The sequence below is a fragment of the Strix aluco genome, chromosome 1 (assembly GCF_031877795.1).
Source record: "Strix aluco isolate bStrAlu1 chromosome 1, bStrAlu1.hap1, whole genome shotgun sequence".
NCBI classification, from domain to species: domain Eukaryota; kingdom Metazoa; phylum Chordata; class Aves; order Strigiformes; family Strigidae; genus Strix; species Strix aluco.
The window spans coordinates 151,461,294-151,482,650 of NC_133931.1; the positions used below are offsets into that span (position 1 = coordinate 151,461,294).

The window sequence follows — 21,357 nt, forward strand, 5'->3', positions numbered from 1 at the left end:
AAATATAAGAGATGAAGAATAGTTTATATGACAAGGAAAAGGATATTAAAAAATAGCAGTAGACCACCTGTGATTTTAATATTATTTTTTCTCCAAGATAATTAGTTCCAGTTATCATTTGTTCTGCAATTCTCCCTTCATTTGCAGACTTAAGAACACTATTTTAAAGGAAAGGCATGGTAAGCTCAAGTGTTCTAATGTGAGTCATATTTCAAAATATTTACATCAGTCTTTAGGCTTTTTAAGGAGATCATGGCAAGCTGTTATAATGATACTGTAGTTTTCAACATCTTTGGGAAATCTTATGTCTGGTACAGAATATTGGAAGTTGATGGAGAGCTTAAGAGTCCCATTAACAACTTTCGAGGGTGGTTAGCCAACCACATACATCAGTGGTTCAGCAACATTAATATAGGATTTAACATTAATTTTACAGTCACACAAATAATATGCATAAAAGTGTACTTTGCTTTTTGATTGTTCAGTGTGCCTTTCATGTCTTGATGACGTACATTCTCAAACAGGAGACTACAGGTTAGTAATATTTTGTACGTAATAAATGCACCTCTCTCATTTGCTACATCTGTGATGAGCATGAAACCAGTACCAGGCCTCAAAAATGCAGCCAGTCCTGAGGTGCTGAAGGCACAGAAAACGGGCAGCACTGCAGCCATCCGTACCCCCAGAGCTACACAATCACACGACTCCAGGAGCTGGGAGACTACCAGCCAGCCTCAGACTAGTTGATCTGGTCTAGAGCAACGGACTGAACGCTGTTAAAATACAACTGAGAGCAAAAAGACGAGTGGGGCCACTCACGACCCTGGGCGGCTCCCCCCTTCCCGCCCCAACCGGCCCCACCCTCCCGCCTCCCTCCCAGGGCCTGAGGGGATGGAGAAGGGAGGGGGGAACTTTGCACCCCACGGCTTCGCGCATGCGCGCTGAGCCCTCCCCCCCTCCGGTTCCCGTCAGGGCAGGAGAGGGGAGGGGGCGCGGGGCGGGGCGGGGCGGGGCGGGGCGGCTCCGCGGGAGGCGGGGCGGGGCGGGGTGGGGGGTGTGTGTGTGGTGTATCAGCTGACCGCGTCCCGTGACGGCCCCGGGCTGGACGGCGGCTGCGCCGAGAGGGCGGTCTTGCTGCTGGAGCTAAGATGGCGGCCTCCAGCACCAGAGTCTGAGGGAGTTGGGAGAGGTGTAGCGGCTGCCGGGTGAGGGGCGAGGGCTCCGCTCAGTGGCCCTTCACCCTTGTCGCCGGCAGCGGCTGGAAGCGCAGTGCTGGTGGGGGCAGGTCCGGGCAGCGCGGGCTCCCCGGCCAGGTAAATCCCAGCGGCGGGGGAGGTGAGGAGGCGGCGGCTCCCGCCTCCTTCCACAGCCCCGGGCGGGGCCGTTAAGCGCCGAGGCCGTGTGGGTGGGGGGCGCGCCCGGCCGCTAGGGCGGTGGGGAAGCGGGGGCAGGGCTGGAGGCAGCGCTCTCCGCCGCCTGGGGGCAGATGCTTCCGCCGGCAGAGCCCCCCCGTCCCTGCCCCTGCCGTGGAGGGGTGAGGGGGGGCATCGGGGGGCGCCCGCGGCCTGGGGCGGTGAGCAGCCGGCCCGCGCCGCCCTCATCCCCCAGTGCGGTACCTGCTTTATTACAAGCAATTCTCAAGCCCTTCTCTTCCTGTGTCTCCCAGCAGAGGAGAGGCTGGGCTTTTCTTTAGCCTCAGCCTGCCTGGTGCTTCACTGAACGTGCTCTGCACCTGATGCTGCTTTTGTAGCCGCAGGGCAGAATTTGTCCTCTTTCCTAGATGAGTATTAGCGTGTCCATTAAGAAAAGATACGTTATTTTTCTCCTCCTGGCCTCAGATCAAAACATACCCATCATGATATGCTTTGGGAAATAATATATGAAGAGAGGGAGAGATGAGGTGACTTGCCTTCACAGAGATGAGACTTTATTTCTTTTTTGAGTGGCAACAGCATGCTGAAGAGCATGAACAGAACTAAATGTACCTTTCAGAAAATCAACCTTTAATGTACTTATTTTTCCAAGAGTTTTCGAATTTCTCCCATGAATACTTTTCACTTTTTGTTTTCTGAAAGTCAGAACAAGTAGGCCTACTAAATGGTTTTCTGTCTGCAGTGAGCTGTCAGCAGTCTTTGGGACAGGTTTTCCTGTCAGGTGGTGTGGAGCTTGCACCTTGACAGCTGTGTCTCTACTGAGGGCCAAGCTGTGAGCCATAAAAATGTTGGTTTACCCCTTCAGTTTGGGGTGGTGTGTGTGTTTCTGTCTTCAGCTTAGTGCTCTCAAACCGAGGGAACGTTTGAGCCTGCTGCCTGGGGGGAAGCATAGGCATACAGGTTTATTTGGAGTCTTTCTATTAATGCACTTATTTTCTGCTCTGTGGCTGCTTTTGAAGCTAATGTAATCTGAAAGGTATTTTCCCTTGTTCTCTTGTGCTCTTTAACAAATAAGATTTATGGCAGTGATAGTGAGAAGATGAAGTTGAGTACATAGCTGCTTTGTTTCCTATTACTTAAAACTGATTAAATAATACTGTATTTCAGAAAATGTTCCTTGTTTTAGAACTGAAGTTCTTTGAAGTTGAAGCCTTTTCTTCTTGATAAGTAGAAGATTGTCTGCATAGGCTACTTACATGCAGTGAGATACGTAGACAAGAAGGGCTGTTGAAGGGATGCTGTTCAGTCTGGCATGGCTTAGTTCAAAATAACAGGACTAGTATTATAGATGTAAAAACTATGCTTGGCTCTAGCCTGCTTCAGTTTATAGATAGGCATCTTGGTCTAGTTACTGCCTGCTATAGGCAGCCAAGTGTCAGGACACTTAACCAGAAATTACTGACTCCTTTCCATTATTACTGACAGTTTTTTTGACTTGCAACAAATTTCTGAGTGTTTGGACACTCCAGAGCTGAGTATCTGTCCCTGTGTAGTATAGACTTTCCAGGAACTTTACCTTGTATTTTAGCCTTGCTGGAATAAATTTCTAAAAAGAAGTTTATTTCATATGTATTGCTCACTCCTCTGGGTGTCATGTGGTATTCTTCATAGTTTCCAAACATGTATTTGTCCTGAGGGACTGAATCACTGTGTAGTTCTGGATTTTAAGTGGTGTGCTGGGGATTGATCTAAGGACCAGATCTGTGTTTCAGACTGAGCAGGTGACTTTTCTTTTAATGTGTGTTTGAAGCTCAGTAAGTGAAGCTTACTGACTTAATAAAAGAATTCTTTATCTGTCATTCAACCAACTGTATCTTGAAGTGTTAACCTTCAACTGTTTAACCTCTCAATTTGCTTCCAAAAAATTATTCACATGCCAAAAAAACCCTTAAAAATGATCCTACCTCACTAATGAAACTTAATAGAACAATATTCTGAAGAAATATGACAAGATGGCTAAACTATGACTGCAAGGAGCACTTTTTTGTCTTCCCCCCCCCCCCCCCCCCCCCATTAGTGAGTAGACCCTTTTGTTCTGATACTCACCTGTCTAGCTGGTGAATCAGCTTGGTTCATTGATACAGCAGAATGCTAACATAGATGGAAAAGAAAAAACAAGTGTGGAAGATTCTGGTTATCCTCAGCACTGGTCCTCGGTGAGAGGATGGGAGCAGTCAGCTGGAGGATGGACACTGATGTCGTCACTGTCATTTCTAGTAGGACTAAGGTTGAAATTCTCAGCCTGTTTGCATCCTGGACTGCTGCGGTCACTGAGGCAGGTTACAGTAATTGTCTTTTAACTATCTGGTGGGTCTCATCTCTTTCCTCCTCTTACAAAAAAGGGCTGCACAACAAGTTAAGAAGTCTTGGTTTCCACAGTTAAATAGGCTGTAGTACTTTAAGAGCAGAGTTCTGTTTAGGGAAGGGTATAAAGTTTAATGTTTGTTAAAAAGAATCTGAAGGCAAAACTCTGCCAGTTAGTGCACACAGTAGTGAAAGAGGCAGATGAAACCTAGACAGCTAAAACATTTCAGTGCAGGATAACTCATTTAAATAATGCCTTTAAAGCTACGGGTGAGTAGATGACTGGAAATCAGGCTCCAGACCTTTAAGCTGAAAGGTAGCTATGTAGAACCACAGGTTAACAGCACCTGTTTTTTTTTCAGTGCTTTGCTCTCATTTCTTTCCAGTTGGTCCCTGTTTTTATATTCTTGGTGTGTCTTGTCTCTCAGGAAAGTCACGCTTGAGCTTGATGTGAGTATCAGTCCCTGTGTAGTATAGACTTTTCAGGAACTTCCCCTTGTATTTTAGCCTTGCTGGAATAACTTTTAAAAAGGTATCTCAGTTTATCAGCATTCCTCATCCCCCCAGTGGAATAGAATAATGATCCTGTGTGGGACTCTGAAATGCTACCTTAGCATTAAACCTTCACTTAAAGATATGGAAGCTTTGTAGTAGAGGAATAATATGATCAGGAAAAAAGTCAATCTAAATTCTGCACTAGACTTTGAACTTAAGTCCAAACTTCTGGCTTGACTTAAACTGAGGGTCACTTATGTATAATTACAGCTATGCCTAATGCTTTGATGCCTGCAAGGTCACAGATTTGTTTCCAGCTCCACAAGTTTTAGTTTGAGACTGACTTGTTTCTGTTTCCTGAAATAGATTCTGTTATGCCAGATGGTATTTTTGTCTGAAGAATGTGAAATCCTGGAAAAGTGGAAAGTGTATGCAAGTTGAATACAGCTTGTGTAATATACCTATTCATGTAGCTTAAACTCTGAGGCAGGGGGAGTCCTGGCAGCACTTTAGGCCCTTTAATTTTAGGGGTTGCTATTTCTGGTACATGCAGAACACAAAAATGTGGCTTCAGCTCTTTCCCCCAAAACCTGTTTTACTGCTATTTACAGTGCTACAAGAGCCAAATAGGAAAGTATTGCTGAACTTCTGTCTTGTGAAAAAGCTAATTTAAATATCCAGGTATTGTGGAAGTGCTTTAGTTAGGCTCCCAAAAGAAGTTGCAAGTCATAGACAATATTTTGCCTGCAAGAGCCTCAGATTATTTGACTGTATCTTGCATTTAGCATGCTCTTTCAACCAGGTGAAACATGCTTGTAAACTGCTACTTTCAAAGTACTTGTTGCCTCTGCTCCAGTGGAAATAGAACAACTGAACTAGGTGTTTCTCTAGTATTAAACCATTGAGAGCCATGGGTATGGGATATCCAATGGCTGTGCTGCAAAATGTTTGAAATAACAGAAAATCACAACTTCAAAGGTTATCAGGTACCCCAGGACACTAAGATCATCATGAATATGGGGGCCTTATCGTCCTGGATGCTTTCCATGAGTGAAATAAAGAATTTAACTCAATTTTTGTGTCAAGTCAGTCAACTTTTTAAAGGTCTCCTGAATACAAGAAGTAGTAAATATGACAAGAATGTACTCTTATTTTGGGAGATTAGTGGTTTGCTCAGTCATATCATATTATGGCTTACACTGGCAATATGGCTAAACTTGATTAATTATAAAACCTGATGTGCTCTGCAAAGTCAATGGTCACACTATCTCAGGTACTAAAATTGCGGTGTATCGCATAGTATAGCCAGAGTGCTGCCTCACTGGTTCTGCCAGAATGAGTAGAGGAAGGTAATTTCTTAGTTTCTTCTAAAATGTCTTTGTCTTTGGCATGAACTATTTTTTTTCATCTTGGTCTTACTGTGGAACCAAAGACAACTGAAAAATGATTGCTGGACTTCAACATAGCAGCTCAGAACACTAGGCTATTGTTAGCTTTGTTCTCTGTTAAACTGCAGGAAAATGTGTACAAGAATTAATTGTTACTAGATTTTGGCATATATTGCCTCTGTGCTTGTCTTCTCGGTGGGAGAGATAGTTACAGTCACTCTCCAGAAGCACAGTGAGTAAAGCATCAAAGCTTAATGATTTTAATAGTTTTAATCTAAACAAAAAAGCAGTCTGGTGAATTTGTTACTTCCACTGTATGTACAATACTTCATGTATCAGTATCCTGAATCTAGTTAGATGTTGGTAGTTCATAAATGAGTGTTTCTCAGTTCAGTATTATTAAGACTAGATGTTTGCAAGTGTGAAAACATCTTGCTTTCAATATTCCAGAGCAGGTGGTCATGTCTGGCAGACCAGAGGTGGTCAGAGGAGTCTGGTATTGGTGATACTGGAATTGCAGATAAATAGATTTTATAATCCCATACTTAGCGTAGCTAGTCTTGTTATAAGCCTTTTATTTTGTTTTTACTAATACATTAGTCAATGTCAAGAAAATGGCTTAAAAAGGGAGGTGTGAAGATTATCTGGCACTTTGTTCTGAAACATAACTTTAAACCACAAAATTATCAGATTTAAAGTGTGCTACTATACAGTAAGATCTGTGTAGTTTGGACAGTGTCCTGTTCTGATGCTTATCCATGGCAATAATACAACATAGTTCTTAAATCAGGCAAATTGGAGAACTTCAGGAATAATCCTGATGAGTATCTTACTCCTCATGAAATTTTGTTTCCAAAAACTGGATTTAGAGAATTTAACTTGCCTCAAGTGAATGGGGTATTAACTCTGAACATTTGACTCAGATTGAGTCATTGAAATATGTAAATACTGCTCTTTTCTTCCAGAGGCAGTACCACAAGGTCACTTCAGTAGGTAGTGATGATTGTGCTGGTTCTTCACCTGAGGGAAGGAATTCTCAAGTTCATTTCAGTCAGGCTATCCATTCTTCATGTTCATGACTATGTAACTGCTATGGTCTTTGCTCGGAAAGAAAACAGCCTGAAGTTGTAGAGGGTAGAAATTAGCAATGAGCTAAAGTTACAAGTCATCCATCTCGATGAGAAATCTTCCTTTGCCAAATCAAGTAGAGTTAACTGAATTTAAAAAGATAACTGGGGTTGTAGTCTAACCTTTAGTGGGGTACTGACTGGGATTGGATTACTTTAGTGTTACTTCAGGCAAGCTGTGAATATGAATTCTTGCAGACTAGCTTCTTAAGTGTGTGATGTTTTGGGGATGCCACCACATTAATGGTGTGAACCTGAGAGTAGTACCAGTCTGTAATCAAGAGCAGGGAAGCCTGTTTTGACATATTTGAAAATAAAACTAATGCTGTAGCAGTAAACTGGGAGTGACAACTTCACTCTTGCAATTTAATTGGGGTATGTCCACTTAAGTGCCTTGTATGTGCAATAACAGCAAAGTGAAGTAAAAGGGAAGTTAATTTCCCAAGTACTCAGCATGCATCTGCTTCAATCATGGAAGATAGTGTTTAGTGTTCAGAAGCATTCCTTAGAACTCGGCAGCTCCTAAAGCAGTGATCTGGTCAAGCAGTTGTGGGCAAGTTTAGTTGAATTCCTGCATGTGTTTAGGGAATAGGTATTCATGTGTGAAATAAGCATGTCAGGATGTTAGTGGTGGGATTGCTTAAGCTTTTGCAGCACAGAAAGGGTACTTAGTCAGCTCTTTAATCACAGTGCTTAGCTAATAAGTAAGTTTCTCAACTTCAAATTCCATTTCAGATTGGGAAATAAACTCTGGTGATCCAGATTTCTCCTTGTTGTTTATTTAAAAATCACAATAGGAATCTGGCATAGCTGGAGTTCTGGATGCAGGGTACTCAAAGCATTTTGATATTACACAATTTTCAGGAGTAAGCATCCTGGAGATGACGTAAAATACATTTGAATCTGAATGTGTAAAGGTGCAGCCAAAGTAGTGTGATTACAATAGTATGGCAAATAATGGGGCATAAATTATTGTAACCTGGTACTGTTAATGAGTAACTAGTGTAACAAAATCAGTGAGGAAACTAATAATTCATTTTCAACTCCATGTGCGACTTAGTCCATGCATTGATAAACATAAGTATTCCTAATATTTTTTTGTGTGGAATTGACAGAGCAGTGACTTGAGTGTTTAAAAACAAAATGGTTTTGTCTTGAAGCATATTGATGATTAGTGGACTTCTGTTTTAAATGAAAAACATGAGTACTAACAGGATGTCCCTTTTGTTTTCAGGTCTTGGCACAGAATGAATATAATTAGAGAAAACAGGGATCTTGCTTGTTTCTACACAACAAAACATTCATGGAGGGGAAAGTAAGTAGATTTAAAGTTTGTTGGGTTTTTTAATGTTTTGTGTGACATTCCTCTTCTCCATTATTGGATTTAACTGCATAGTTCCCATATTGATGGGTGAAAATTGGACTAAAGGCTCCTGCTGCTCAGTCTCTGAACTGAACGTATCTTCACTAGAATCAGTTTGGATTTTAAACATTGAGTTTCCTCTGCATGTGTTCCTACATTTCAGTGTAGCTCTGAAATTAGACCACCTGACTTACTCAGCTTCTGAGTCTCTTGAACTTACTATATAAAGCACTAATTTTATAGTGGAAATGCTTCTTAGAACAGATTCTTGGAGGAGTAGTGTCTTATGTACTTTAATAGATGAGGCTCACTATTCCACACATAGTTAACATGTTGTGTAATAGATTATCTGTTAAACTAATAACTAAGATTATTTGAAGACTTTTGTTACTAGAAATAAACTTCATCCCTAATGGGGGTTTTTGATGTAAAAATTAGTTTTCAGTGATGCTTCTGTCTGCAAAAGCTAGAGAACTTCTAATCAAACTGTTAAATTATCATAACTGGTATCTGTTATACTCTGTTGGAAGTCAGCTGTTATGCGTACTTTTTAAAGCTTCTTAGGACCTTCTTTGGTATCTTTATCCATTGTTCCTTCTCCCATGCATAGTAGTGCTGTGGAACTGTGACTTTTACTTGCTACCTAAGTATCAACAGAACAAAGAGGGTATGTTTCCCGCACCTCAGGAGCACGAATACTGCTTTATTCTCATGATTATATGAAGAGGTGATGTCTGAATCTGTTAGTTGACCAGTAAGCTGAAACTGGCTTGTTTTTTTGGCTGTCTGCTGATAGATACTTCATGAATTCTTTCTCTCAAAGACTGGGAATGCTGGGAAGGAAAGCAGCATGGGATTGCAAGGAGTGGCGATCACAGATCTTTCTCAGTAGTACGTTGAAGAACCATGAGATTGCTTCAGTGTCTAATCAAAGAGCTCCCTGCATTTTTTGTTAGCAAATTTAAAGCCCATGTTAGTTCATAGTCCACACTAGATTGAGCAGCTGTCTGAGAGCAAAAATCTTTCCTCTACCAAGACAGATTCTTGACTTAAAATAGTTTAATATTTAAACTCATTAGAATTCTAGCCAATACTTGTGTAAATTGAGTCTTACCTGAGTTAAGATCCATGCATTTGGATTTGTGTAGTCATGGGTGAATAAATCGTTTCCTTTAGTGATAATAATACTATGATAAAAATACTATGTTGGGGTAGAATGTTAGAACGGTTTGTCCCTCTTAATCTTTCTGTTGCCCAACAGAAAATATCTGGTCTCTTCCTCTGAAGTTCCTGTGACATGTGCAAATTTACTGTGCATGTGATTTGAGACACTTGGCGAGAATTAAATACATAGAACTAGGATTGTTTCTCTTGCCCAGTGCCTTCCATGAAAGAGGCTGTTGCCACATGATGCACAGTGTTCAAGTTACAGTATGATCTTGAAATTTGATGGTACTGTTCTTATAAACTATGAAGTCTTACAGGACTTCAGATTAAGTCTAAAGCCTAAAACAGAGGCTTAGTTTAAAAACTCAATGGCACTTTTCACGTAGTGAAGGGGAAAGAAGTATGTAGTGAATAGTTGCCTCTTGTGTTGCAGCAGAAGTTTATATGGCTTTTAGTAAGCTTGTATTTGAATACTTAAGTCCACTCAGTTCCTAGTTATACATTCTCAGTATAATCTATGGATAACATTAAAAAATAAGTAACTTAATGTGTAGTGCTAAATGAGCCTGAGTCACTGACCATTCATATGATTTATCACTTTGCTGAATATGGGCTGTGTGCATGGCAGTTAAAGTATTTTCTAGTAATACAGGTGATGACGCTCCAGTGTTGATCTGTAGTTCTGTAAAATTAATGAACACTGTCTTTTGCTTGAGTATGGTGGTATAAAATTTGTCTATCAGGTTCATCCTGATTAAAAAAGGTATAACATCTGACTTCTACAGTGCTTTGAAGAAACTAGTGAATAGGCAATAGCCTTTTTACTGGGAAGAGGACATATGCTTCAAATTCTTCTTAAAACAGCCTGGCATTAGACTGTACTGCAGAGTAGTTTGAGAGATAATTAATGGTAAAATCGTCAAGGCCTTGAGCTATAAATACCTGTCTACATACTTAAAGCTGAAGTTCTGGACAAGAGTATGTTTAGGCCATGTGTAAGAACTGACTTCTGAGTCTCCCCTGTGCAACAAGACTTGGGTCTTCTGAATTTGCCTAGGGAGAGGAGATGAAGGAAACAGTGGCTGTTTTGTCTTGTGTTCCTTGTCACATCACATATTAAGAATGCTGGATACTAAATATGGTTCCTAGATCTTGGAATGCTGGCTTGAGTATGAGGGGAGAAAGGGAAGGGGCTGTAATGTTTGGAAGCTGGTCTTCAATTATGTGTGATCATTGCAGATCCTTATTCTGCCACAGAGCGCTGTGAAGCTCTTTAGTATGTTAAAGCACTTTATAACTTGTTTAGGGTTTTGTTTACTCACTTATTACTTGTAATAAATTGTGAATTCTGTGGAACAGCATAAACAAGCCTTATTTCTAAATCATAGAAAAGACAGAATACCTACCTAAATTGTGCAACAAGAGGAGAGGGAACAGTTGGTTTGTTCAAAGGATTTTCTTATGATCTAAGAACTGGAGCATTCTTTAACAGACTGAATATAGTGGAATTATTAGCAGCTAGAGTAACTTCAAATGTTCTGCTTCATTACTACAACTTCCCTTGACCTGCATCTTAAATAAGGAAAATTCAACTATATGGAAAAACAAATAGGTTTTTCAAATAGCTTAAACATCTTTAAAGTGGCAGGCTACTTCAATATTACAGATTTCTCTAAGCTTTGAAGAAAATAAGCACTTGCTTTAATTTCTAGATAAACTTCTCTGAGCCAGTAATGGCTTGAACTTGCACCAGTTTGTTTGAATAATAATGGAAAAGGGTAAGGTGTGAAGTTTGAGACTGACTGTGTCAGAGAGATACTCCTGACCTTGCTATTATGAGAGAAGGGAGGGTAGGTCAAATAACAAGAGGGAACAGCTCTGAATGTATCTGAAGTCCATGCAGAGTTTGACCTTTATACAGAAATGGTGGCTTGTGCTGCAGACCTGGCAAGTGAGAGAAGGGACTGCAACACAAGAATGCAGAGAAAGAGGGAAGAAATTACCTCCTTCTTGATGCAGTGTCTGTTATGGCACAGGTCCAGATTAGTTAGCCATTTGGTTGATTCTATCCTGCTCTCCTTAGCAAACCCACAGTTTACCCAGAATTGAAACTTAAATTGCTATACTGAATCAGTTTTAATGTGGACAGCTAACCAAAGTATTTTTATTTGGTTCAAGCTCAAGAAAGGTATCCGTGTTCAGATCCTGGTTTTTTGGTTAGATTAGAACTGGCTCTGGTTCAGGTCTGGCTTAACTTTCTGGGCAGGACTACTTCCAGATAGAAGTACCCTAGATGAAGTTTTGTACAAGTAGTAAGGGATTAGCAATAATCTACTGTTTCAAACTCTGGTTAGTTATGTTGCAAAACTTTCTGATTTAGAAATATGTAAATAGTCTCTGTATAAAGGATTGTTGAAGATTGTCTAGGAAATAAAACCATGGTAAAGCTTCCATTTTGCACTTGATGCATCTCAGTTTCTTAGTTGTAGGTCACTGCTGCTTGTTTACAATATGCCTGAAATGCAAATAATCCTTGCTACAGCTGTTCTTTAAGCACTATGGGGGTTAACATATCTGTGATATTGATGTACAATGACTAGCTGCATATTGAACTATAGCTTCAGTGATCTTTCTGAGTTTAGTAGTCTGTTTTCCTTGAGATGAAGAAAATTAGGCTTGGCCATAGTAACACTTTTACTTGTTGCAGTATTGTGACCAGGTGTGTAAATTGGATCATTTCAGTTATAACTGTTGTCTGAGCTTCAGACAGATGCTTTAGAGTATTGCAGAAATCTATTTCTTCCTACCTGTGTCGTCTTTTTAGAATTTATTCTGGTCTGGTAGTACCTTCCAGTGCAAGTTCCAGGAGTCTTTGGTCCTGACTTAGCCAATAACTTAGCAAAAGATATGCATAAGGAAATATATTTAGTAGTATTTAACTTGTATGTCCCCTTTATGGATATATAGAGCAGAGGAGCTTAACCTATTACAAGGGTAAACTGCAAACAACAAAGAAAACTCCATATCCGTTTCCTAACAGTGGCTTGTATATAGCTTCTTAACATAATTTTTGCAGTTCAACAGGGTTTTTCTGTGCCTTCTAGAGAGACCAACACTCTTCTGTATTCTAGGTATAAGCGAGTCTTTTCAGTTGGAACCCATGCCATCACCACATACAATCCCAACACGCTAGAAGTTACAAATCAGGTAACTATCATTTTTGAACTTGATTTCTGACTTATGTTCACCATCTGGAGTGAATAGTGGCAGTCTTCAGAAACTATCTAGTCTGACAAGATCTCAGCAAAACCAGAAGGTATGGCAGCTGCTGCAGAAGCACACATAACAGAAAACTGATGTTGCCTTCACTTAACTCTACAAATATCCAGTGGTTTTTATACTTTTAGGCAATTTGTCTTTATTGGCCAGTAGGTAGTTTGCTTTTGGGTGTGCTGTTCTGAATGAACTGGGTTAAGTTTGATCACTGTAAGGCTATGGCCCTGAAGGGAGTCAGGGCACTTACTTTACAGAGTATCAGATAGGAAGCTGAAGCTAAAACTCACATAGCAAGCTAGCTAGTACCTCATTACAGCAACTCAGTTATTATACGTACTAAGGGTTTTTGAGTGGAGGAGATGTAGCTTTAAAATTCCTAACAGTATAACCTTATTACTTTCAATTGTCTAGTGGCCTTATGGAGATATCTGTAGTATTTCTCCTGTTGGAAAAGGACAAGGAACCGAATTTAGTCTCACTTTTCGCAAAGGGAGTGGAAAAAAGTCCGAAACTCTTAAGTTTTCCACAGAGCACAGAACAGAACTCCTCACAGAGGCACTGGTAAGATTTTTCTTTCTTTGAACAAACAGTAAGTACTTGGTTATAATTACCATTTGTGATAGGTTACTGTGCTTTCTTTCCTTACATAAAAAGTAGGAAAGCAAATTGTCTTTTGAGCTGTTAATGAACTTGGTCTAGTGTCAGCTGCAGCAACTAGTGCATGATTCTTAAATAATGAGTAAAGCTGCAAGTACTGAATATATTAAACTGCAGTGGAATGGTGAGCCTTCAAGGAGGCTTAGAGTACCTTTAAAACAGCATCAGCTTAAATGTAGACTTTCTGGATAGATTGGCTATCATATTTACATTCATTCCTGGTTAACTGTTTTTTAAAAACAGAGATTCAGGACAGACTTCTCAGAAGGAAAAATCACAGGACGGGTAAGTGTCTGGCTTGTCTGGATCATGTGTGGTTTAATGAAATTATCTAAAGACTTAAACTTTTACTTTCTTCATGTATGTTATGCTTGTGCTATATGCACTACCTAAAATAGCTCTTGTAAATTTTAGATCTGAAGTCTTGCTTTGAGAAGAGAAAATTAAGACTTTGTTCAAAAGCAATGGGAACCTTTTCAACAGTAGAATATTTGAGTTCTATTCACTTAGCCTGAGCCTTATGGTGGTACATTGAAAGACTCTGAATGTTACTGCTGAAATAAAAGGCGTTGCCATGTGGAGCTCTTATTTGGAGAGAAGAAAGAAAAACATAAGCTTTGATTCATTATTCAATGTTTACTACTTCCAGCACTTTACTTTCTAACTCTAAATTGTTTTCTGCATAACCTCCTTAACACTTGATGTGGAAATACTGTTTCCTAGGAGGATTTCTGTAGGTCAGATTAAATACAATATTGCCATTTAATGAATCTTAGTAATGTAGTAACCAAGGCAGTATACAGTGCTGGACTTCATATTTGGTTTTATTTCTTCTGGTCACAGAAGATAGCACTTAAAGTAACTTAAGGCATTGCATAGAATAAATCTTCAATGATGAGCATAGTAACACTGCTGGAATATGAGGGTCCCCTTTGTCTTACTGTAGTTTAGAAGAGACCTCTAACTCTTGCTGGTTTCAGTAAATCTGTATTTGTAATGGAACATGTCTGCAGGAGATGAAAAATTTGCACTGTTGTGATAAGTTTACCTTAATTTAGTCTTAACTAGTTGAATAACAGCATCTGATGCAGTAGCTATTTCCTTGTCTAACCACAGTGCACATAGTCTATGAATAGACTATGTTCTGCAGCAAGAGAAACTTACTCCCTTTTGGAGGGGCTGCTCTGTGATTGCTGTTCTCTCTTCAAAATGTGTCGTTTAAGCTGTGACTTCCGTGTCAGTTGACAGCTACTTTTCTTTGATTCATAGGGTTCTTAACGTAGATCAGAGTGTTAAGGGAAACTATATAGTTTTTTGAACTTTACACCCACACTGCTTACTAGATTGGAAAAGAACTATTGCTGTGTAGTAAAGGGGTGTGTGTAAATGTCTAAAAGTAACTCTCTCTGCAGAGGTATAACTGCTATAAACACCACTGGAGTGATACAAGGAAACCTGTGATTCTGGAAGTGACTCCTGGAGGTATTGACCAAATTGATCCTGCAACAAATAAAGTCCTGTGTTCCTATGACTACAGAAACATTGAAGGCTTTGTTGATATTGCTGGCTATCAGGGAGGCTTCTGTATCCTCTATGGAGGATTTAGTAGATTGGTGAGTAGTAAAACAAAACATCTTTGTTATGATGCTTAGGATGTTTATAGCTCCATAATTAAATTATTAAACTTAATTTAACTAAATTCAATAATTCAACTTAATAAATAAACTTCAACATAGGTGCACATACTTGTATGCTCAAATTTTGGGTCCCAGCTGTGGAGCCTCAAGGCTTGTGGACAGGTTTTAAAACCTCTTTTCCACAGGAAATTAGTTAAAACATTTGAGGGCAATGTTTGGAGTTTTTTTGCTTATTGCATGTTTAAAAACTACAGACCATAAAATATCCAGTTATTTATTTGGATAGTGAATATGACTGCAATGTGGACATGGAGTTTCCTGACATTACTCAGTTATAGAGGTGACAGGCAGTGTTACTAGTCTACCTAACTAATGGAGGGTTTCTATTCAGAAATAGATTTATCAGTGGTAACACTTCCTTTTAGGCCTGTGATCTTATATTCAGCAGCTTTGCTTGGGGAATACTGCAGTATAATGTTGGTTTCAAAATCTTAAAAAGGTTTCTGTATACTATATTGCAAGCAGCAGAAATGGATCTTTAGGAATTGGTTTTTAATATAAATATGACTACCTCAGTCACTACTAACAAAATAGGACTCTTCTCTTGCTCAGGGTTTCCACATCTTTTGTAATGCAGCATGCTTTTCTGTGGCAGAAAACTAGCAATATATAATTGATCCTCTAGAGCTGCCCTAACCTTGCCTAGCAAGGCTGGATAGCAGCCCTTACAGGTAGCAGCTAGGGCTGCCACTGTGGTTCTCTGGCTCCTCACTCCAGCCAGGCTGTCAGGATCTGTTGCCAAGGGTGGACAGGCAGGTCATGCAGATGTCTACTTTAACAGCATGCTAATGTGTAGCAGGGTATCCTTTAGGAATAGCTGCTATAGATTTTTTTTTTTAAAGGCAAATGTAAACTTAATAGCAGATCTCTTGTGTAATAAATACTTCTTCTCTTTATACCATGCACTTAACAAAGGCAAGCCTAGCTGCTGGAAAGATTCTCTACTGTTAGCTATATAGTGGAGGATTATTTGTGGAACTGATTTCTTGAACTGTGCCATATTTTTCACCTTTTTTTTTCCTTGTTAAAACTTGCAGCACCTGTTTGCATCTGAGCAGAGGGAGGAAATTATCAAAAGTGCAATAGAGCATGCTGGCAACTTCATAGGTATCTCTCTGCGAATAAGGAAAGAATCCCTAGAATTTGAGCAATACTTGAATCTTCGCTTTGGAAAATACAGCAATGATGAATCTGTAACATCTTTAGCAGAGTTTGTTGTTCAAAAAATAACGCCTAGACACTCGGTAAGGGTATCAGACTGAACTTACTTCGTTCCGCTGAAGTGCTAAGAATCCTCTTTCCTAATGTGCCTTTTTTTTTTTTTAAGGAACCTGTGAAAAGAGTACTAGCTCTTACAGAAGCTTGCTTAGTTGAGCGGGATCCAGCTACCTATAACATTGCAACTCTGAAACCTTTAGGCGAGGTGAGAGGCAACCTTTCCCAGTACCACTTCCTCAAATAGAAGCTCTAAAAGATGATAATAGTAGGAATTTCATAGTATACATAAGATGGCCTTAATTTGTAGAGTAGATAAAAATTAACACTGCTTCATGAATGTGATCCTTATCTCTTAATTTTAGGTATTTGCAATAGTATGTGACTGTGAAAACCCCCAGCTTTTTACTATTGAATTTATCAAAGGACAAATTCGGAAATACTCTTCAACAGAAAGGTAACTGGAGCACCTGTGGGTTATAAATGCGAATGTAACTTGCCACTGTAGTGCTGCTAGTTTCTCAGCTTCCATAAACTTTGACTCTTGGAAGTGTTAACTCAAAGCCTTGCTATTCTAGTGGTCTGCCACTTACAAATCAAGATTTGTTACAGGATCTAAATCTCTCCCCTTTACCTTTATCCTGACTTTAAGCAAATCTGTGCAGAAGTTTTCTGATGCACATGTAAGGGTGTTGGACAGTTAGATACAGCCTGTTTTTCCTAAGCAATGTTTTTCTGTGTATGTTGTACTTGGTTAAGTGGTATATCTGAGGCAAGGACAGAAAGCAGAATTGAAGTGATATGGAAATATGAAGGCTGTAAACCCTTTGAGCTGTCTGCTTGAGATGGTCTTAGTTGATTCTATTTAAAACAACCAACAGACTAGTCCCTGAGTGCACTTGCAGTAGTAATGCAGTCTAATCCTGCTAAGCAAGGTTTTGTGGAAAGCACAGGAATGAATTGGCTTGCAACACCTGTAACTCATTAACAGATAATCTACAGGTGATCCCTTTAGTGAAAGGCTGTAGCTGGCTACACTGAGTGTAAGACAGCTCTGTTCTGTCTTACACAGTGAATAAAGGAACACTTGAAAGTTAGTGACTTCTTCCAGAGGTGTAGCTGTTAGCACCAATGTTAGTTACTGAGATTCCAAGTATTGCTGCAGTTCATTCTGTGCTTGATATTTTTTTTTCCACCTATCTCTTATAACTTGGTTCTTTGGCATTGCTTTTCTGATCTAAATTGTACTCGTATGTCTTTCTCCAAATGCAGAGATTCTCTCCTGGCTAGCTTGTTGGATGGAGTGAGAGCTTCTGGTAATAGAGATGTCTGTGTGAAAATGACCTCCACACACAAAGGCCAGCGGTGGGGATTACTCAGTATGCCTGTAGATGAAGAAGTAGAGAGCCTTCATCTGAGGTTTTTGGCTGCTCCTCCAAGTAAGCTAATGCTTATTACATTATTTTATAGTGCTCTTTAAAGCATCCAGATATTTAGTTAGGTACTGTGCGCTTAACTTTTGTTATGTCGTCTTCCAGATGGTAACTTTGCAGACGCTGTCTTCAGATTCAATGCTAACATTTCCTACAGTGGGGTACTACACGCAGTTACACAAGATGTAAGAATAAATCCTCTGCCCATCCTCTTAAGATGTTGTTAATGCATAAAGATGTTGATAACTGTTATTTCTTAACCAGGGTCTGTTCTCAGAAAACAAGGAGAAACTCATTAATAATGCCATAACAGCATTGCTCTCACAAGAAGGAGATATTGCAGCATCTAATGCAGAGCTTGAAAGCCAATTCCAAGCAGTAAGACGACTAGTGGCTTCAAAAGCAGGCTTCCTTGCCTTTACTCAGCTTCCAAAGTAAGTGAGAAGTGTCTTCAAGCTTCAAAGTAGTAGGTGAAAACAGTACTTGAGCTTTTGATGATGTCTTATCTTTAAAACTGAGAATTGGAGTTAAGCCTCACTTCTGGAAAAGACTAGAGGACTCTGTACATGATTGCTTTCAGTAGTATGAGGCTGTCATCAGGCTTTGGTGTAAACTGAGAATCCCAGATGATCATTAGTATGTAAAGCTGATCCTTCCATTGCTAAATAGTCTCTGCCTTGAGTCAAATGTCGTTTAATGTTTTTCCTAGTAGAAAAACTTCTAAAATGCACCTTCATCTGGCCTTGAAGTAGGCAATTCTTCATTCTTAAAGTATATTGATGCCATTGTTATCTTCGGTTCAACACAAGATAAAACTTGATTTTAGAAAGTTGAGTTGTACTCCTACAGTAACTACAGGCTGCTTGGAATTTGTCTTAATTGGATAACATAAGGAAGCAGAAAAACAGCCTGATGTTCTTCTAAAAATGAAAAATTCTTTGGAATGTTTCTGACTCTGGACTATGGGGCAACAATGATGTGAAGAGTAACATACACACTTGGTCTGAGACTTCTATAAAGTTCTGTCTCTCTGAATAGTGTCCTGTACTATCACTATCCTGTAATTACAGAAATATGTCTTTCTTTTGGTGAATGTGCTCTTCACATATTGTTAACAGTGAAGTCAATGTTAATGTTTTCCTACCAAGGAATTTCAAATTGATGTAGAAGTCAAGGTTTACAATGTAAATGCAGTGAGAGCAGGCCACTTTTGATCCTCAGTTGGACTTATCTTAAAACTAAGATTTCTGTTTCCTCTCTAATTTGGTGGTTTTGGTTTCCTTTCAAAAGATTTCGAGAACGATTAGGAGTGAAGGTTGTGAAAGCCCTCAAAAGGAACAATGATGGAGTAACCCACGCCTCTATTGACATGCTTTGTGCTCTTATGTGTGTAAGTATTAAATTGCAGAGTCTTTCACTGGAATGTGTAAACTTCAGGCTGTGGAAAGATGTAGAAATAGGGACTGCCCTCCAACTTACAGCATGCTCAAAACATGAAATAACTTGTTGTACAGTGATTTCGTGCTGAAGTTGAACTTGAAGTAGGATATGCTTTTTATGGGTTCAGAGTGTGGCTTTCAGACTACGGTTGTTAAGAACTGAGGGTTGAAATGTGACTGCATAGTGAATACTTTTTTTTTATAGCCCATGCATGATGACTATGACTTGAGGCAGGAGCAGCTGAACAAAGCTTCCCTTCTTTCTTCCAAGAAGTTTCTAGAAAACCTACTAGACAAATTCAATTCCCATGTGGTAAGTCAAATTTTGGGAATGGATAGCTTTAAGTGCCTTTCCTAACTGCTGTGAAAATACTGTTGTACTTGGATATATCTTTGAATGTATTTGTACGTGTAGTAGAAGTGCAGAAAGAACAGCTAGGGCTGGCACTGAAGCTTGTTCTAAATAGGTTTGGATCTTGACAGGTTACAATGTATCTGTACTGCAGAACTTGAGTTGTGTCGTGGAACAAATGTTTCCATGTTTAATATGGCAAGTGGGTGTTCCTTTTAACTAAAAGAATAGTGTAAACTGGTGTTTAGGGGATTAAAACTAGAAAAAGTAACTTGCAGCATATCAGTACATGAGGTCATGAGTGTCTGATACGTTCTAGGAGCCAATACTTTACCAAATTATTGCCATGGTCAGAGTAATGGGCATATTTTAAACCTGTAATTTTTGTTTGCAGACTATTTCATGGTATGGCACAGAAGAACACCTTCAGCATCATGAATACTGAATAAAACTTGCATGAATACTCTTGGGCAGGGGAACAACACTGTATCTGTATTACATACCTGTCTTCCTAATTTCAGGATCATGGGACAGGTGCCCTAGTAATTAGTTCGCTTCTGGACTTCCTGACATTTGCCCTATGTGCTCCATATAGTGAGACTACTGAGGGGCAGCAGTTTGACATGTTGTTGGAAATGGTGGCATCTAATGGAAGAACACTATTTAAGCTCTTTCAGGTAAAACTTCATAATTTTTTTTTTTATTATTAGAGGCCTTAAGTAGTCAGTGAACATGAACTTTTTGTTGTTCTTCTGAAAGACAAATTTGTCTACAGTTCAGCTAGTTAATGTGCCTAAACCTTTTCTACCTTGGTGAGTTTAGTGACCAATTGCTTTACCTTCAGATATAAGGTTGAGGTGGTTATTCTATAGTGAATGATATGCCAAATCATTGTAGAATAGATGGCCTAAGACTTGTTTCTAGAAACACTTTAAAACACCAGTTAAATATTAAGCTAGATTCAGCAGATGCATGGATCTTCCTCTCTTCAGAAAATCTACCACTTCTTTTGTTTCTCTCTCAGTGAATGAGAGTTAAGAGTTACAAAAGAGTAACATCCTCTTCAGTAGCAGACCTGTAAGAAGTCTTGGATTTTTAGCTACAATGTCGATGATTTCTTTCTGTAAAAACAGTACAGTCTTCTGCGTATTGGTTAGTGTGTGCTTGTGTCAGACTGTTTCCCCAGCATTATTCCAGCTTCTTTGGTATATACTGCTGTTCAGTGCCAACACCACCATCGGACAGTTGCATGAGAGATTCTTATTTAAAGGCATAGGGTAGGAACTGTTCCTGGGGCTAGCTTTCACAAAACTGAAATACTAACTTTTGCCCAGAACTAGAGGTAGAACAGCCATGTAGATGAGTTAAGGAGATTGAATCACAGATGGTCTAATCTTCAAATTTTGCACTTTGATAATTATTCTGTCAATGTTCCGCTTTAGCACCCTTCCATGGCAATTGTGAAAGGAGCAGGTTTGGTAATGAAGGCAATAATAGAGGTGAGATTTTTATCCATGTTACCTGGGATAGCATATGTATTGTCTGTTTGGAAGTGCAATTGCTTACCAATAGAAGTTATGTTGTATATATTAGCTAATAATATTAGCTTCTCCTGGGGGGGGTGGGGGGAGGTGAGGAACAGAACACCTGCTTAACTGTGAGTGGTTTAATACAGCAACTTGCTTTATCTTACACTTGGGGGTTCAGAAAGCATGTGAGTTGGGACAATAGGTAGTGCCTTGCATGTTTTCATACTGCAGTCAGGATTTGGCTGTTAATGTTGTATGTAGCTCAGTCACATACCTCAGAGCCACCAGACTTCTGCATGTTGAAGAGGGTCTCTCAAGGAGGAGAGGCCATATTTCCTGGGATGCATTGCCAGATGGAATGGGACTGGGATTAGCAGGCAGTAGTGTTCCAGAGCAGACTAGTGATGTCAGCCTCTGTTCTTGCTCTTTCTGTTTCAACAAAAGATGATTTGGCTTTGTTAGTTTCCATACCACATGATGTA

At 39.6% G+C, this 21,357-nt stretch overlaps 1 protein-coding gene across 4 annotated transcripts in view; it reads left to right on the plus strand.

Annotated features, from left to right (window-relative positions):
• The first annotated feature begins 1,107 nt into the window (after nt 1-1,107).
• DNAJC13 (DnaJ heat shock protein family (Hsp40) member C13) overlaps nt 1,108-21,357 on the plus strand; it is a 56,597-nt gene continuing 36,347 nt past the window's right edge. For 2 of the 4 annotated variants that reach the window (XM_074840041.1, XM_074840044.1), the window contains exons 1-16: nt 4,158-4,187; nt 7,982-8,062; nt 12,409-12,484; nt 12,965-13,114; nt 13,454-13,495; nt 14,623-14,823; nt 15,945-16,151; nt 16,235-16,330; nt 16,488-16,579; nt 17,395-17,561; nt 17,661-17,740; nt 17,820-17,989; nt 18,846-18,945; nt 19,200-19,307; nt 19,868-20,023; nt 20,789-20,845. In XM_074840041.1, coding sequence (XP_074696142.1) covers nt 4,186-4,187; nt 7,982-8,062; nt 12,409-12,484; nt 12,965-13,114; nt 13,454-13,495; nt 14,623-14,823; nt 15,945-16,151; nt 16,235-16,330; nt 16,488-16,579; nt 17,395-17,561; nt 17,661-17,740; nt 17,820-17,989; nt 18,846-18,945; nt 19,200-19,307; nt 19,868-20,023; nt 20,789-20,845 — 1,785 coding nt within the window. In that variant the 5' untranslated portion in view covers nt 4,158-4,185. Of the gene's footprint in view, nt 1,314-4,156; nt 4,188-7,981; nt 8,063-12,408; nt 12,485-12,964; nt 13,115-13,453; nt 13,496-14,622; nt 14,824-15,944; nt 16,152-16,234; nt 16,331-16,487; nt 16,580-17,394; nt 17,562-17,660; nt 17,741-17,819; nt 17,990-18,845; nt 18,946-19,199; nt 19,308-19,867; nt 20,024-20,788; nt 20,846-21,357 lie in introns of those variants that run through there. The other 2 variants (XM_074840042.1, XM_074840045.1) reach the window with 2 other exon arrangements.